The sequence below is a fragment of the Zootoca vivipara genome, chromosome 8 (assembly GCF_965207765.1).
Source record: "Zootoca vivipara chromosome 8, rZooViv2.hap1.1, whole genome shotgun sequence".
NCBI lineage: Eukaryota > Metazoa > Chordata > Lepidosauria > Squamata > Lacertidae > Zootoca > Zootoca vivipara.
This window is the reverse complement of record NC_142591.1, coordinates 43,387,536-43,406,113: the sequence shown is the minus strand read 5'-3', so window position 1 is coordinate 43,406,113 and position 18,578 is coordinate 43,387,536. Positions and strand designations below refer to the sequence as shown.

At 39.4% G+C, this 18,578-nt stretch overlaps 1 protein-coding gene and 2 long non-coding RNA genes across 12 annotated transcripts in view; 2 read left to right on the top strand and 1 right to left on the bottom strand.

Moving 5' to 3' along the window:
* RBBP8 (RB binding protein 8, endonuclease) overlaps window positions 1-12,450 on the bottom strand; it is a 41,970-nt gene extending 29,520 nt beyond the window's left edge. For 3 of the 10 annotated variants that reach the window (XM_035125551.3, XM_088676277.1, XM_035125556.3), the window contains exons 1-3: window positions 12,284-12,450; window positions 4,334-4,557; window positions 196-238 (exon numbers count right to left, since the gene is read on the bottom strand). In XM_035125551.3, the coding sequence (XP_034981442.2) occupies window positions 196-238; window positions 4,334-4,445 (155 nt within the window). In that variant the 5' untranslated portion in view covers window positions 4,446-4,557; window positions 12,284-12,450. Of the gene's footprint in view, window positions 1-195; window positions 239-4,333; window positions 4,558-5,942; window positions 6,259-6,542; window positions 8,068-12,283 lie in introns of those variants that run through there. The other 7 variants (XM_035125554.3, XM_088676278.1, XM_088676280.1 and 4 more) reach the window with 6 other exon arrangements.
* LOC148684830 (uncharacterized) lies at window positions 1,217-2,387 on the top strand. Its single transcript, XR_015951668.1, has 2 exons — window positions 1,217-1,330; window positions 2,175-2,387. It is a non-coding gene; the product is annotated as an uncharacterized LOC148684830 (long non-coding RNA).
* LOC118090169 (uncharacterized) lies at window positions 10,022-17,786 on the top strand. Its single transcript, XR_015951667.1, has 4 exons — window positions 10,022-10,162; window positions 13,936-14,020; window positions 15,299-15,358; window positions 17,653-17,786. It is a non-coding gene; the product is annotated as an uncharacterized LOC118090169 (long non-coding RNA).
* The last annotated feature ends 792 nt before the right edge of the window (window positions 17,787-18,578 follow it).

The following is an 18,578-nucleotide window of genomic DNA, read 5'->3' as shown; positions in this document are numbered from 1 at the left end:
AATGTAACTGATTGCTAAACATAAGAAATGTTGCCTCTATTACAATCCTTGCAATATTGTCCTTAACCTTTTGCTTTATCATTCCTAGAAAATAAAATAGTAGACTCTGTCTGAAAAACCAGCCTCTGAGGACCAGTTAGTAAATGCAACTATTTCAATCAAATTAAGAATTAAGGCATATGAGGAGATACTTACAAACACCTTTCTGTTTTCAGCTTGGTGATCTTTGCCAGTAATCCTAATGAAAGAAAAAGAGAAAAACAAGAATTTATATTTTGAACTTCCATATACTGGTACAAATTAATGAAGAATAATGTCTTTATATGTATATGTAGAAACTACTAACAAATGCATACATTTGGGGCTAAATTACAGGGTTATTGTTCTGAACAAGTTATTTCAAAAAAATATAGTTTGTTTTTCTGATACTTCAGTTCTCAAAAGAAGGTAATGAACCAATGGTTCCTAGGATGCTGTCTTCACAGGTAGCCCTGAAAAAAGCACATTATAGAAATTTAGCTAAGAAGTTGCTAGCACTCCAGATGGAAAAAAGAATTAGTGCAACATGAATGCAAGAACAATTTCACTCTTCTGTTTCACCAGCTGTCCTTGGTCAGGGTTCTGGGCACTTTTTTTTTTGCTAGTTACTAAGGCTGGCCAACATTTATTGTTTTGAAAGCAACAGTCATACCACACATTAATGCCATGCCCCATTACAAAAGAAAGGCAAAATAGAAAATGCATGAAAATGGCTTCAAAGGAAAAATTAAGGGAAGACAGGAAAAGAGGGCTCTTATCTCTTTAAGCACTCAATTATGCTTGATCATGTAGATCAGTTAGGAAATAGTTTTTCTTAAAATGTGGCTGCAATTTGGCAAGACAATTAGATATCTAGAATTAAGACCCCTAATAAAGTGCTCTGCTTTAATCCTTCTCCACACCCATCAGAAGGAATGAGACTGCACAACAATGAGGCTCCTGTAAGAACAGGTAGACTGTTTGGCACAGTTTTTGGTATTTTAACACTAGCAGCCTCAGTTGCTACTGAATAAGCTATACTACAAAGGCAAAACTACAGTAATACTACTTCACCTGAATTCAGGAATTATCAGAATATTTCAAAAAACTTTCTGGAGCAATCCTGAATCAATAAATTAGAATTTGGGTATGAAGTCTGAAATTGTATTAATTCTGAAAAATTATGTTTGCTTTGCAGATCACTAGAACATTTATTTTTTATCCACTATTCTCCTTCAATAAAACAGACTGCCCCATCAAAGATGTTGTATTTGTGCTTAAATCATATTAGTCCTAATGAGATTTTTTAAAAGTAAGTAAACTTGCCTTAACAGCGTTGCCCTTCTGTCTTCCAAGAAAATGTATGAGAGAAGAGAACACAGAGCAAAACCCATTAAATGCATGGCAAGAATAAGATTTACCACTTACTTACTGTTTATCTGCCAGCTCACTGTGCACAAAATTTTCATTTAGGTTAGATTAAACTGAATTATAACCTATAGGTTATAACCTATAGGTTATAACCTTTAGGTTATAACTATAACCTAATTCTGCAAAGGGTGGAACTCGCATTACATGCATTTCTCAAATGAGTGCTTGCAGTTCAACAGTAATGTTTGGACATTCGTGGAGGAAACTGGAGGGTGGCTTCTCCTCCACAACCTTCTTCCCAGTACTTCACACACACACATTTCTCTCTCTCTCTCTCTCTCTCTCACACACACACACACGTCACCCAATTTGATTTATTTCAGGTTTCAGAGTTGAATACATGTTTGGAATGTGGGGGGGGGGGAGCCACCAGGATGGATTACAAGGGAAAGGTTTGAGGTTTGCCACCTCCTCCCATAAACTCTGCCCTTAAAAATCCTCCCTTACACTAATATATGTACAGTGGTACCTCAATTTTTGAATGTCTCCATTGATGAACGTTTCAGAACTTGAACAGGAAATGTGGCTTCTGCTGAGTGCAAGACCTTGAAGCCTAGCTGTCAGCTATTGAGTTTCGGTTTTAGAACATTTCAGAAGTCGAACGGTCTTCCAGAACAGATTATGTTTGAAAACTGAGGTACCACTGTAGTTCCATCCTTAGCATAACTTCTGGGAAAGTTTTTCATAACCATGTTAATATCCTGTGCTTTTATTCTAATAATCAGGCTTGTGAGTTCATCATCATCCAACAATGAATTTGTCTAATTGGAGCCATGAACCAAAGCAGAGAGAAAAGTTGTGACATGAAATGAAGGTTGCGTTTGAAGCCTAGGCAGTCAGCACTAAGTGTAGTATGCAACTTATTAGACTGTATTTTCCTCCAAAACATGTTGTTAAAAATTAAAAGAAACTTAACATCATCATTTGATTGCTTTTGTTGGTAGCACAAGAATGAAGTTTGCACATGGAAATACAACAAAATGAGCATCAGGCACTTATTTCTCTGGTTACTGTCAATTTTGCTGACATTTAGAATTCAAAATTCATGAGTCAGCTTTAATTCATATTTATAGACTTCAGAAACAAGCAAAGTCCAGGCAAGTCTGTGTTTGATGTGTCTTAAATATCACTATACCCAGTTCTATAGGAGGCACCCCACCTTTTGCAAAAATTAACTATCCTTCAGGCATGTCTTTGATGTACTCCTACAGCATCTAACTGTACTAATCATTGTGTAGAACACAGAAACAAAGGTTTAGGCATGAAAAAATCTGCCTCATGGCAAGGCTGCACTGACACACCCATAGTCAATCTAACTAAATTTATTCAGTGTCATTTATTTCAGAGGGACCTATTTCCAAGAATATACAGGCCTATGTATTTTTGAAAGGTCATCCCCAAGTTTTTATTATTCCAAACTCCAAAAAAAAAACATTAGACAGAATTGTTTTTTAACTTAAGTTTTCTGTTATTCGGCTTCATGACATACAGGCACTCCTTATGATTGCAAAATCCTGAGTTGATGATGTCTCAGCATGTGCCTCACTGACGACATTCCACCCAATGTAAAAACTCAGCTGAAGAATGAACTGAGCCAAAAGGATTAAAGCTAATAAACCTAGTAAGTTCAGGAAATGATTTGTGGCCTATAGAAGGTAAAATATATTGAGGAAATTACGGTACTATGCCTCGCACACCCCATCTTTTATCAGGATCCCTTAATCCGAGTGAGAGGGTGGGGGTCACTACAGCAAGGAAGTGTAGACTTCTGCTATATTGTTGAATGCACTAACCTGGGCTGTTTTAATTATTCTATGTGCAACATTCCCAGATATCACTTTCTCTCTTGGATTTTAATTTGGCCTGATACTATCGTTGGTATCCCTAGTAGCTTGGACAGTGTTTTCTGCAACAGGCAAAACAGCACCTGTTATTTGGGTGTATCTGTTCCCCAATATAGGCTAGTTTGCTAGGTGAAATCAGCTGTTGGTTTTCGTCCTGCCCTTTAAATATATTTGTTGTTTTTACCTGTTTTTAATTATCTTATGTGTAAACTGCCTTGAGATGGAGGTTTGGAAAGCAATTAATAAATTAATTGTAATAATAATAAAAATAACCACTCTGATGTTGCCTGTTAATATTGCTGACATTCCTGGGAATGAGTTGCATGATTCTGTCTGCATACAGAATGCAAATGCATGAAGACTCATAGCTGCTACTTGTGTGCGTGTGTGTAAGATACATCTCCAGTTATGAGACTGGGGGCTGCAATCTTATAAGACACAAGAGTCTATCTCCAGTTGAAAGGGACTAAGTTCTCACTTAAAATACATAGCTTTGCTCTGCATGATTAGCTCCATCAGAGTCTCCATAAGATTCTCTTGTGGTTTCACTGTCACTTCTACATTCCAAGAACAACATCTAGAAAATACTTATCATGTACATTGTACACCATACACCATTACTCAATTTCTGCATCACAAGTACTCTGGTGATGATTTAGACTGGAAACTACAGCATTCTGCAAAATATTAACTCTATTTCACAGTTCATTGTAAAAAATCCAGCAGGAGAAAGACTGATAAACCAGAAAATCTTAATTTAAGATTATTCCATTACTAGAATGTTCAATACTTCAACAAAACATCCTGCTTAAGTAATGGAACATTGAAAAGACCAAGTCTAGTCAAACAATATCAACTCAACATCAACCCACATTCATCTGCAATTATCATACACACCCTACCACATGATTAACATCTTGCTATGTTTTCACCAAATGTTTTCTGAACAAGGCAGAAATACCAGCTGATCAGGAGCTAATTATGATATATTTATTTGGTAAACACACTGGCCTATTATAGATCAGCAACCATAATATTACCTTTTACTTCTTTATCATGGCATTCCTTCAGTTTGGACCACAATTCCTTGAAGTAATCAGGAGCAGGTTCTGTGGAGTTTGGACTTCCACAAGTTCCTCCAGAGGCGCTCATCTTGTGTTTTCTGTTTTGAGTATTTCACTTGTCTTTATGCAGTTTTTGCTGTTTGCCACTCTTTTAGTTTTACATCACACCGTTGATTTATTTTAAATAGAAAATGAGATGCCTGCAATGACAGGTTGAAAACATTTACAGTGTATGACTTGCAACAGTTGGGGAAACACATGGTTGCTTTCTTGTTTCCTTAAGCTCCTTTTCTTCTAGCAGGGGAAGCAATACGGGGATGTATTATTCTTACATATAGGTATGTGTGTTTGGTAACAGCATCCTTTAATCTTCTAGTTCAGGAAGTCTTTCTTTTGTCTTTATGCTACAATTTTATTGCCTTGTTTTACTTGCTGATTGATTTATGGCATGCTACTGTATTCTACTGCATAGCTTGCTTTAATATGCTGCGGAGGCCTTTGGGCTGAAAAGCAGTACATAAATGAATTGAATGATGATGATTATGATACCCTTGTATAGCCTGAATAGTAATTACGGTAGCTCAGGCTAAGTGGCCTTGAACTAACTTGCTTCCTCTGGAACTAATACAATCACTGAGGCATAAGACTTCAACAGAAGCATGAAATAGACACTAGTCCATAAAAGCTTATGCCATAATAAATGTGTTCATCTTTAAGGTGCCACAAGGGTCCTTGTTGCTTTTGCTGCAACAGAATAGCACAGTCATCCATTTGTTAATAGGTACAAGGTATTTTCAAGGTAGTTGAAAGACTGTTTCCAGTACATGACATGCAATTCCCTTCTATAAGTACCAATTCATACTGTTCAGAGACTGAGTTCGAGATTAGTACATCCCCTCACTGGTGAACATGCCTCGCTTGTGCCATTTGTCTGTGGAAGTAAAGACCAAGACTAAGACCATTTATTTTAAAGTTCTAAGAGTTCATTTTACTGATAGTTTAGGAATAGTCCATATCTTCACCAGTAGGTGCACTACTGCACCCAGAGCATAGCTGCCAAGTTCTCCCTTTTTTTAAGGGAAATTCCTTTATGCTGAATAGGCTTCCTTGAGAGAAAAGGGGAAACTGGCAGCTATGACCCAGAGCTCAGAAACTGTTCACGCTAATGAAATTCCGAGTCGCAAAAACGCACCTAGAACCAGTGTTTTTTTTCTAAAAAATGTTTAGGGGTGCAATCATTTTCCTACTCATATTGAAATACTGCCCCTCAATGAGGACAAACATAGATTCACAAAATGTTTAAGGGTACGAGTACCCCTGCCCCCCCCCCGAAAAAGCACTGCCTAGAACAATTGGAGTTTCCAAGGCAGCTGTTATCCAATGTCTGAAAGGCCACATACTCCTGCGTTTACAGACACTCATTTCACTACAAGATTCCTCCTCCGCCTCCATTTCAGAGCACACGATTTAAACAGTTAAACAGATCATAGTAGAGCTTTAAAAGTCTTTCCTTATTCTTCACATCCGGCAGTTAAAGAGTAAAATAAATAAATAAACTCCCCTCCCCCCCCCGCCCCGTATCTACCTCACAGAGCTCCTGTGCCTTCAACACACCCCAGAAAGCTATGGGTAGTTTTGCAGCTTTAGTAGCATTGCAAGAGGCAAACATCGAACAAGATGCAGGGAGGGCAAAGCGATAAAGTAAAGTAAAGTTCTTCAACACGTGGCCTGGCCTGAAGCTTTTAGCCGGCTACCCGGCTGGGGGAAAGAAGGAAGAGAGGAGGGGGAAACAAAAACAAAGTCCCCACGTGACACGCGGACACGCCCCCCGGAAAGCACAGCGCGCGCTGCTTCGGAGTTTGAAAAGAGCGGCTTTTTCAAAAGGGTGATGATAGGAAGGGGAAGAGGAGGGTTCTTTTTTTCCCCAGCTCACGCGCAAAGTGGCCTCTCCCCTCCCCCTTGCTCTCGACTATCACGGAAGGCTGTGGGTCCAGCCTCAAAACAGGAGTCGGACCAGTTTATGGGGTGGGGTTCCTTGTCCCTGCTCCCGCGCTGAGGTCGGGCAAGTTTAACCGCAGAAGCGGCGGCGGCATGTTTGGTTGGCTCGCCGTGGCTGCGGAGGGACACCGGGCGGCGGATGAATGCGGCCGACCGGCTTCGGGCCGTGGAGGAAGAGGAGGCTTACAAGAGTCGGAAAGAAAGAGGCGCCGAAGGAAAGTCAAGCGGCCGGGAGGGAGCTCCGCCTCAGCCGGGCGCGCTCTTGTTACCCGAGGCAGCTGCTCAGTCGCTGGAGGCAAGCGGCGGGAAAGAGAAACGGAAAGTCGGAGGGATCATACTTGGCTTCCGCGCCCGCCTTCCGACCGACGAGGAAAGCGCTTCGTTTTCTGTTTGTTCTCCCCCGGCGGCGCCTGTGACCGGAGAGGTAGCGGCTTGGCCGAGGTGCTTTTGGCGGGACGGAGCTGCCCCTGGTGGCCGGAGGCTGCGCTGGCGACTCTCTCCTGCTCTCCGCCTTCCCTCCTTGCCTCTTCCCGCTTCCTTCCTGGTGGGCTATTTGCTGGCAGACCATCTGAAGTAGCGGAGGAAGCTCTGGACCAACCTACCCCCCGCGCAGGTCCATCTAGCTCAGCGTGGCCTGCACTGACTGGCAGCAGCGGCTCTCAGGGTTTCAGGCAGGCGATATGTCTCGGGGTTTGAAGCTGGGGGCTTCTGCACTCCCGGCGAATGCTTTGCCGCAAGAGTTACTGCCCTTCCCTACTTAAGGCAGCAGGTCCACTTTTTCCTCAACATGCTTGTCTAGAGTAGTGTTTGCCCTGGTAGAGAAGCAACGACAGGGGAATGGGTGGGTAGGAGAGAACCCAGCAACTAGGAGTCACAAAGCAACCTAAAGCACCTGCACTTCTTTTTATTGAACATTTTTGCCAAATCAAAATACTGTCAGTATTTTGCAAACGGGGTGCTTCAAATAGAATAATTTATTCATTACTGTTTATTAGAAACACTAGTTTAAAGTTCTTCATCCTTTTCATGTTGAACTCTTCAGTTTGGGGCAACAAAGTGGGGGAAGGGAAAAGGAGAGGCCCAGGAGGGGGTCTTCTTCCTTCTTCCTCATTGGATAAACAATAAATAGGGGTGTGTGGAACTGAGTGTGTGGAAAGTGCTCGCCTTTGGAGGTGATAAAAACTACTGAAAAGAATGTTTTCAATGCACTCATTTAAGTTTTGTGAGATATGCATACAACTCAATTATACGGATGATTCCTAGTAAAAGACTACTCTCCTGCAAAGATATGCACTTTATCTAAGCAGAAAGACACACAGACATTGACAGATGCTCCATAGAGCAAAGGTGCTGTGTCATAATATAAATATTGGTTGGGCTCTAGATACAGTACTTCATTTCTCCCTCCTCAATAAAGTATCATTCTTATGAACTATGCAACTTGCTACTTTCCTGGAATCTGCTCTGCTTGTTTTCATGAACCCTGAACTCTGCACTGCACAATGGTTAACCCTGATCTGCTTGCAATATTAACAGAACATGCTCTCTGTAACTACAAGTGAAATTATGCAATTGTCACTTGAACCTAGCTGAACTCCCTAGGAATGCTCCTTAAGCTACGGTATCTTCTGCTTAGACTTCTAAAATCAGAAGCCAAATTGGCTAGTAATAGAAGAAATTTAGGGCAGTGCTGAACTATTTAAATACCACTCTTTCCTGCAATGTCATATTTCAAAGAAAGTTTGTGTAAATTTCAATTTAAAAGGGACAGTAATTTTGGGTACTTGTCCGAGGTAAAGAACTGTAAGATACTGCCACTGAGGGATATAGGGCATTCTTTTAAAATTTTGTTTGTGTGATTTGTTAGGTTTAAGATCCTTCCAAAGTCTTTAGCATTTAGCCCCTAGCAATTAGTGAAGAGGCCACAGCTCATGCTTTGCATGCTGAAGTTCCTGGTTCAATCCCTGGCATTTCCGTAAAAAAGGAGAAGGTAGTGGCATCATTTGCACAGCATCACAAACCATAGTTAATTACACTTTGTTTGTTTTGTACCAGCCCCATTAGTGTGCAGAGGAAACAAACCATGATCCCTGATTTAGCATATCCAAAATACCATAATCTTCCAAGATTTGTTCATGGCTTGCTAATTATGACAGAGTGAAACCATTAATTCTGCTTTGCCCATATAGTTAAGTCACGGATCATGTTTTGTCTCCTCCACACATCTTCAGGGAGGTGCACAGCAGACCAGAAAGGCACAAGAAAGATTATTATTTATAAATAATATTTTGTAAAGTATAGCACAACATATAAAATGTAATATATATATATATATATATAAACACATTAACAACTACTAGTCATGATGGCCATACACTACCTTTAGTATCGGAGGCAGTATGCCTTTGAAATCAAAGGCTGGGGTTTATGTATGTGCAGGACACAACTTATTGTGCTCAAGTCCTGCTTATCAGACATCTGGTTCGCCATTGTGAGAAAAGAAAGATGCACTGGAAAGGCCTTTGGTATGATCCAATAGGGCTCTTATGAGAATCTTCCTAAGCATCTTCATATTCACCATGTTTTACTATGATGTGCAAACTAGGTCATTGAGGAATACCTCTACTAGAGACCCTGGCAAGATACTGCCATTCAAAATAGCCAATACTGGGCCAGATGAACAAATAATAGAACCTGATGTAAAACAGCTTTCTATGTTCTGATTTATCATTGGAGCAAAATGTAGGAGATGCATCTAGTGAAAGTGAACATGAATACTAAGGCATCATGTGCAGTGGTTCCTAAAGTGCCCCACCAATGAACCCCTTGAAAATTGCTGAGGGTCTGGGCAGGCCACTTAATAGATTTTTGTGCATGCTATAGCAACTGTAGGGTTTTTAATAGCATTTTTGCAGACACACTGGATTATCTGAATGACGTTTGCAGACCACGGCTGGTCTGTGGACCACAGTTTATGTAGCACACAGTTAATCATTTCAAATGATGCAACAGGTTTATTTTGAACTGTTGATATCATAAGGCAATGATGACCCCGACCCCCCCCCCCCCCGGTGTGTTATTCACTCTGGGTGAAAAGCATGTTTCAGGGTAGTAAGACAGAAGCTGTTTTTCAGGAAACTTTGCTATGACAGGTAACCCCATTAAGGAACCCTAACAAACTTCCAAGGACTGCTTTAGTAGTAAAAGTAATCCCCAAGATTATTGTGGAAGGCATTCATGGAAACAGAATGGTGGCTGGTGAGAATACGTGGATGACTACTCAAATATAACATGAAACTACTGTGTGAGAATACCTATGGATAATTATCAAGGGTTAGTTATCTCAATATATTTTATAATGATCAGTGATATTAAATAAACATTAATTTGTTGGTTTTGTTACCATCATTTACTCTTCCCTAAGTGAATATTATTTTAGCAGAAGGCTTTTAAAAAGCTTTATGTGGTGGTTCTCAGTTTTTGGTTTAAATTATTTTTGTATCAGTTCATGCAGAAAGCATATTTTATAATAAATGTGGACATGTTGCTGCTTTACAGCAGAGCTGCATGCCAAAATATTTCACTTGTTTCTGTGAGGAAGATACAGTTATAAGTCAATATTGAAAAATATCCTTCAGCTGAAACCATGATTGTTTATGTTCCCAGATGGACTTCTAACTTTCTTCTTTGAACAGCACAACAGCCCTTTCCCTCATGCCATAGAAACAACAATCCATAATCTACTGAAATGAAAAACTGATCTGCCATTCAGTCTGGGGAGCAGCTCCTGTCCCCATTATATAAAAGGTATGTTAATTACACAAAGCTGATAGCATGGATTTTTGCATGACAGCCGAAATGCTGAAAACAACTTTCAGCTGAAATCTTGGATTTGAGGCAGAAAATCCAAACTATTTGTTTGTGTATAGCCTTTACATACAAAAAAATCAGTTTTCTTTTTTTAAAAAAATCAAAGTTTTGCAAAATAGCAAATAAGAACACACACATTTTAAAAACATAACTATAAAACAATACATTAGGTAACTGGTAATTTGCTGCCATTTACTAGTGGTACCCCAAATGTGCTTTGCCTACAAAGTTCCATTACTTTGTCATATAGTACTTTTATATGAAGAACTATTAAGTGTAGATAATAGACAAGGCTTTATTGCATGTTAAATAGATTCAGGGCCAAACAAAGCATGTAGCCTTGAGCACTGTGAGTCTTACCCCCACATGCTGAAGCCAGCACAGTGGACCAATATAAGAGCAGGGTAATCTTGGCTCAGGATCCTTCCCTCTGTTGTGAATTTTTTCCTATGCAGTAGGAAACCTGGGCACTAAGAACTGGATCGCAACCATTTGGAATACATACAAATGTTCTACTTTCCAAAATATACATTAATTTTAAAAACTCATAGTGTAAAGAGATTTTTTTTTAAAAAATGAAATATCTCAAAATTTGTATGTGTGGAACAAGTAAACTGCCCAAATCTGCAAGTTTTCTTTTACAGTTCTTAGGCTCCAATCCAGCTAAAATTAATTATGAATAAGACAAATAGAAAAATTACTTGTTATGGCCAATTAAAGTCTTATTCATGAAGACCCATTGAAACCATTCACTTAAATTCTAAGAAAGGACTGAAGTCAATAAATTTCAGGGGGTCTACTCTGAGTTTAAGTTGGATACAACTCATTAGTTTTATACTGATGAGAACATATTTTCCCAAACATTACAATGATACTATCTAGCTGTGCTTTGTACACTTAAAGGCCTGTTAAGTCTGCCATTCAGTTTTATATCAGTTGTTGTAGACACTTGGCATTCTTCCAAGAAATAACAAAGATAACTGTTCATCAACTTGGATATGCACACACCAAGCTGATACTTCCTCTGTGAGATTATGCTAGATCTCACATAATGCACTGAGCTGTTAAAGTACTTTAAAACATAGCCCACCAGGTACCAATATTTTACTTTTTACTTGCCTTGTCATTAGAAAAATACCTACCGGTATTTATTTTGTAAAAAAATCCTATTTAAACCAAGCTTTCTTGAGAAGAGAAACAACTAAAGGAATTTCTATCCTTTTAAAATCCAGTTAAAAGGGGGATAGAAAAAAAAATCACATTTACTTTAAACAAAAGTTATTTTGTCCCAACAGGCATGACAAAACCTGTCTTCATTCCTTTCTATTCAGCTCAGCCAGTACACTACAGTACTTAGGTTCAGTAAGTTAATCAGTTACCAGATTCTATAGCCTTTGTTTTCAAAGTCTAATTCTTATTTGACATTGTACCTGGGAATATACTGAGATCTATATCCCTTGGTTTTAAACAGATCATAAAGGTGGGTCTACAGTTTTGGTAATCCTTCTAATTTTGGATAGCCTCTTCTATTTGTTATTTAAAGCAAATGAGGACTTGACCTTTTAATATGCAGCATATAAATTATGGCTATGCCATATCAAACTTTGAAAAGATCATTTTATGTGCTAAAAATATTAAATTATTTAGGGGGTTGGCAGTGGAAAGTAAAATACAATTTTAGCATATGCATAGCATTTACCGTATCATATTTCCATTGTGAGATTATTGTGTTTACCACATATTCCGCACACAGAAGCTAAGACAGAAGAGATTTGCCATAATTTATGTAGCAGGTCAGTGGCAACACTATTATTAGGCCTTTCCCCCACCTCTGTTTTGTTCACTAACCTACAGTTCTAACTATGCCTACTTAATGAAGAATCATCACTAAAAGGAACTGCAAAATTATGTCACCAGTAGCCATATATGATACAGCAAAACAGTAATACTTTAAAAAACAACAACACAGAAAATACGCATTTACACTGCATAAGAAAATTTAAAATATGTGATAGGACTACACAGAATGCATAATAAAGGGAGATTTTAAAAACTTACCTTTCGGTGGTGATTGTGAAAGGTTAATGTGACTTTGCTTTTGATCAGGAGTGGTGATTATTTATTGTTAGCTTTTCCCTGAGCTTATAAGCATCAAGCACATGTAGGATGAGAGAGCCACTGTGGACCACAGTGCAGAATGCTGAGAGAGGTTCTGCTGCACCTAAGATATATACAATGTGCAATGGATAACCTAATATGTCTTTCATTTAACTGGCTGGGCAGGTTTCTGCATTCTCTGGGACATGGAATCATACCAGAATTTGTTGGCATAACAGGCCTGTCAAACCAGTTCCTTGGTAGAACAGGAACCTGTTCAGCCAGTATGCATCAAAGGGCAGCTCAACATGCTGCGGCTCAACTTAACTCTGAAGCTTCATAAGTGGTGAATTATTCACGCCTCCACCAACTCCCAACTTAGAATGTTGTAGCCTCCAGCAAAACAATTTACCAGAGGGTTGGGGAGTGCTGTATCCGTATCAAATACAGCAATATCCTATTGTTGCAAAGTCTTCATTATTGCATATCTAGATGAAGTAGTTGATAGATTGGCGTTTCATTTATGAACGGGAAGATAGGCAAGTATACACTTTGAAACAAACCATAAAAATTGTCGCCGCCCCCCCCCAATTAAATGAGATTTAAACATTACAAATGGTCAAAACAAAATCTGGGACCCAATACAAAACTATTTCTTTTTTAGTTGTGGGTAGAGAATACTCCATTAAGTAGTGGAAGAGGAGTTATTCTGTTGCACATGTGATTAAAGTGTAGGTAGCACAACACCAGGGTACTTTTTGGAGTTGTGTTTCGTATGATCTGCTTTGGTACGGAAGGTGTGTACAGGAGAGGCAGGTCAGAAGAGATATGTGTTTAAACAAGTAAAACGCAGTAGCGAAATCTGTTGAAACATCATTTGCTGACAGTGAGATATTCCTAATTCCTATCCGGCTACAGTCTATTGAAGGTTTTAAAAAGCAGTTATACTTTTACATTTTTGTTTATTCTTTTCTGAAATAAAAAATGAATAACAAATAAGAAAATAATGAAAATATTTCAGATGAAAATAAACAGGTGTGTGACAATTAGAATGTGCATAGCATTATAATACAGTTACACTTTATATGGTTTATGGCCTTGTAGAGTTCCCCTTTAACTCATGGTTAGTAAAGAACCGGACTCTAACCAAATCCTATGTTCTTATTGATCTGTATATTGATCTATGTTCTTATTGATCAGCATTTTTCACAGTGGCAGCACGACTTCCAGTGATTCCTAGAACGTTTTATTGTTACATAAGGCCTTTTCAGACTATTAATTCACTGAGCAACTACAGTAATGCACTGTAGTTGATTGTTAAATAGTATCCAGATGTCTTCACTGAAGAAACCAGACCTTTGGCTTGCATGGGCAAAATCTTTCCTAGTATACCAAAGCTGGCCCAAGACATTTTGCTGCCTGAGGTAAAGGACAAGATGGTAACCCCATCTTAGTGAGGGTAGCAGGCTACCTGAGGGTTGGCATCCCCAGTGCAGTGTTTGGGGGTACTGAGGTGCTCAGAAAATTATACCAAGGCATGTGCCAGGCTCTCCATTCCTCACTGTGCTCGACTGACAGAGCATGTGGAAGCAGTTGTACTTTCTCCTTGCTAGCAGACCATGTTTTCCGCTGAGGCCCTCCTACCGTGTTCTAACTGGACACCAGCAGACACCAAGAAAGGAAGAGGAAGAAAGAAAGGTAAGGAGGAAGGGGGAGCAAAAAAACAGAGAAGCCATAAAGATTGGGAGGGGTCCACCCCTTCAAAAAATAAAAATAAAAAACCAGAATAACCATGAAGGGAAAGATAGGGAGGGAGAAGGAGCGCCCATGAAGGGAGAGATGGGAGGCAAAAGCAAAGAAACACCTGGTACGCATGACTGAAGAACTGGAGGGAACAAAAACAAAAACGACCATGAGAGGAAAGATGAAGGGAACAAACACACACACACAGAGCAGCCATTTTGCTTGAATGAACTGTTACTTCATGCTTTAGGCACTAGGCACCAGGCATTCCTCTTCAACTAGGCTTTTAAAATAGGTTTACTGGTATTTGTGTTTTGCTTTGGGGGGGGGGCGCTACTTTATGTATTTTGTGTTTTCACTTTGTATTTTTATGCCCCGTGGTCTTTCAATGAAGGGCAGTATATAAATTTAATTATAATTATTAAATTAATAAAATAATAACTGATACCCCAGGGATATGCTGATAGACGTTTGAAAGGGCTGGGAAGATTTTTTTCCCCTGCCATCCAAATTGGCTGGAGGTAGAAAGGGTAGCCTCTAGGTTAAGCTTCAGTTTGTCACTTAAGATGAAGTAGTTGATACTTCTTCAACATAGTGCATGATTTAAAGGACTGATGCCACAATAGGCACTTAGTACACAGGGGGGGGGGCTAGGTAAAGCTCATGTTGTTGTTGGCATCTGTCTTGGGAGGCAATGGAGCAGTGCACCTTTGGGGGTGAAGTCAAACTGTTGGAAGGTTGCAGCTGGTAAAGGCTTCCGGTCCAGACCAAAGGGCAACAACACAATATGCATCTAAGGACCCTGAGCCACCAGTCTACTCATAAGTAACCAATCCCTGCTACTCCTTCATGGCCATAGGAGCCAGCTCCTAGTGGCTAAGGTCCTTTCGCCCCCCCCCCTAAAATATTTGAGGGTGATGCCCCCCCCCAAGTTGATAGGCATTGCCATTAAAATGGGGTGTGTGTGTACCACATCATGTAATTGATTATGCAGGATGGTGTTTACCTGCCCCCCCACCCCAATATTTTATTCAAGTTGGTACCCCATGGCCAACAGCTGTGGTTAGGAAGTTGTTTAGGAAGTTAAGAGTCTATAAGGCTCTTGTGCCTTCCATTTGTTGGAAGCAACACAGGTATATACTATACCCTTGCTGTGCTTTATCTTGCCTGAACTTTGTGATGTTGATGTTGGACAATTACCTGACTTTGTCTCTGGATCACATTGATACCTAGACTCTCTTGGCTTGACTTACTTGGTTGGGACTGGGCTACATCTCCAACCCAGCTCCATTGGTGAGTATTTTGGTGAAAGTTCTATATTCTGTAACTGCGACCTGAGCATTAGAAGATCTGACCAATAGTCCATCTAGTCCAGGATCCTGTTCTCACAGTGGCCAATTGGGTGCCTATAGGAAACTCAAAGGCAGGACCCAAGCATAAGAGCATTCTTCCCACACACCCCTGGTTTCCAGCAACTCCAGCCCTTAATGACATCCCCGGGAACATGACATTCCAACTCCCATGAGCTACAGCCAAAATAGACAATGGTCAGGGATTATGGGAGTTGGAATTCAACAACATCCGGAGGGTGACTGTATTAGCTACACCTGTTCAGAGCAAAGGCAGCGGCATAGCTAGCCACTCGGGTGCCTGGTGCGCCGCATGTGTCCTGCAGCCGGGGGTGGAGCGAGCCGCCCATGGGGGTGGGGTGAGCCAGGGCAGGGTGTGCTGCGTGGAGCCTCTCTGCAGCCTCCCCCTCAGCTGTAAAGTGGCATAACTAAATCTTACCTGAGTTAACCTTTTTCTGTGAATGACATGCCATTCCCCATTTCTAGAACTGGAGTTTATATCTTCCATGTGCTTGAGACTACTTACTATACATGGCCAGGATATTACAGTGCTGGTACTATTTCAAGTGCAGTGCTAGTAACATTCTAAAGCTCACACTAGTAGCAAGAGGTGATCAATATACAAGTTCTTATACAAGTTCCGGACCTAAATTAGTTTGTTTAATCAATATGCAAGATCTTCAAAAGTAGCTAAGTGCCAGGCGTTAAGGATTACAAATCCTTGGTCCATAAACATTTGAAGAAAAAAAAAGGTGAATTAAGTTCTTCTACTACCGGTAGTTCATATCTCAAGCTGTACATATAGACGATAACAGTTGCCAAATGATTAGCAGTTGGAGCATGATAAATTATGTACATGCTTCGCTAACCTTGTATCATTTAGCCATTACTACTTTAATTGGCCCTAGCAACATTTCCCCTCCACGTGTAATAGAAATAAGAGTTTGAAAAGGGTTATTAAATGGTATTCAAATGCATGTATAAAAATAGTATGCAAAACTATGCTTTGTAAAATGATTTCAAAAAAGGAGCAAACTTTGAAGAAACCACAGAGACTAATAAAGCTCAGATGGGAGTACAGATGTGCAGTATTTACACTGCAACCACACCACCTCAGGCTATTGTTTCTTACAGCTAAGCAGGGTTGGGCTTGGTCAGTGTAACTGAATAGAAGACTTTCAGTTAAATGTGCAGCATGAAATGGTTCTGATGATGTAGTGGATTAGAATGAGTAGGATTAATGTCACACCTTATGTCATAAGGAGGAACACTAATTGCCGGAGGTGCTGTAATTCTGATGAGAGAGAAGATTTAGAGAGTTAAGATAGACATAACATGCAAATATATATATATATTTAAAATCCTGCTCAGTTTATTAAAAAGCAGTTTTGAGGAGGAGGCAATTTAGAAGAAGGAAACAGCATATGTATATCAAGGGAGAGGAAAATGTATGTGTTTAACTCTTTCCCCACCCATTGCTTTTCTGCTTACTGTCATCCCTCTGGTTTCTAGATGACAGATTATTATTGCAGATCTGTGTCTGGACAATTTGAAATGGGGGTGGGGGTGGGGTGGAATGGAAATTTGGTGTGGAAAAACAATAAAGCTACCATTTCTAGAACATTCTTGCTGGAACTTTCAATCCAAAAAGACTGTTAAGCAAAATTAAATATAATGCACACATACAATTTCTTTTGTTTAAGGAGTCTATCATATCATGTTTAGATTTATATCTAAGCTCATATTTAAAAGCATTTCTAATTAAACTCTCCCAAAATGTGTGGTTCATGGATGAAAGGAGAACTGCATATATGAACAGATGAAACATATTTATTTATACACCACTCGATTATAAAAAACTGCAAAGTTTTTTTCTTTCAAAAAATAAGAACTTTGAGAGAGGGAAAATCACCACCCTACATTAAAACATACAAAACTTAAAATACCAAAGCAGATTGAAATTACCTCAACTTTCTAAGCATCTGGGTTGGTTTGTCTAAACAAGACTCTTTCTAGCAGGCACTAAAAATAGTGCAGTGAAGGAGCCTGATTGATCTTAATAGGCAGGGAATTCCAAAGTGCAGGTGCTAAACAAATGTGGAATGGGTATTTTGTTGAACCTGTATAGTGCCAGTTCTACTGATTGAAGCAGTCAAGTGAGCACATGTGGGATAAGAGATAAATATTATTATTATTTTTAATAAAATGCTTTTCTGTATTTAACATTTGTCCTGAAAGACCTACATTGGCTCCCAGTACATTTCTGAGCACAATTCAAAGTGTTGGTGCTGACCTTGAAAGCCCTAAATGGCCTTGTCCCAGTATACCCAAAGGAGTGTCCCCACCCCGATTGTTCTGCCTGGACACTGAGGTCCAGCGCTGAGGGACTTCTGGGAGTTCCCTCACCGTGAGAAGTGAAGTTACAGGGAACCAGCAGAGGGCCTTCTTGGTAGTGGCACCTGCCCTGTGGAACACCCTCCCATCATGTTAAGGAGATAAGCAACTATACAACCTTTAGAAGACATCTGATGGCAGTCTTGTATAGGAAAGTTTTTTAATGTTTACTATTTTATTATGCTTTTTTTAATATATGTTGTAAGCCGCCCAGAATGGCTGGGGCAAACCAGTCAGATGGGCAGGGAATAATATTATTATTAATAATAATAGGCTAAGAATTTTAATTAAGAGGTTCTCTGTTTCAGTTTATTTGTATTAATTACACTGCAGATGCAGAGTACTGATATTTTCAACTATACAGATATAATATGTCACTGAGGAAGAAATAAATTCATCAGATGACTGGCTATGTTATAAAAATAATTATGAAATACATTCATTTCAGTCTAGATGGTGATACTATCAAAATAACAGGGATATTTAATTTGCTTGAGATTTTACTCAAATAACTGCATTGTCTATCTTATTAATCCATCTGTTAATGCAAATATTGTGGTATCTTCATATAAGCAACATTCTGAAGTTATTTTAGCGATAGCAGTTAGGAAGGGGAAGTTCTAATAAATCCATTTAAAATAAAGTCTTCATTTCTGCTTTTCAGAAATGCAGACAGCATAATTTTAAACAGGTTTTCTTAGTTGTAAAGGTATTTCTTTCTCTGCATTTTATATCCATGGATACAGTTCTGTGCTTCTGAAGTTATCACA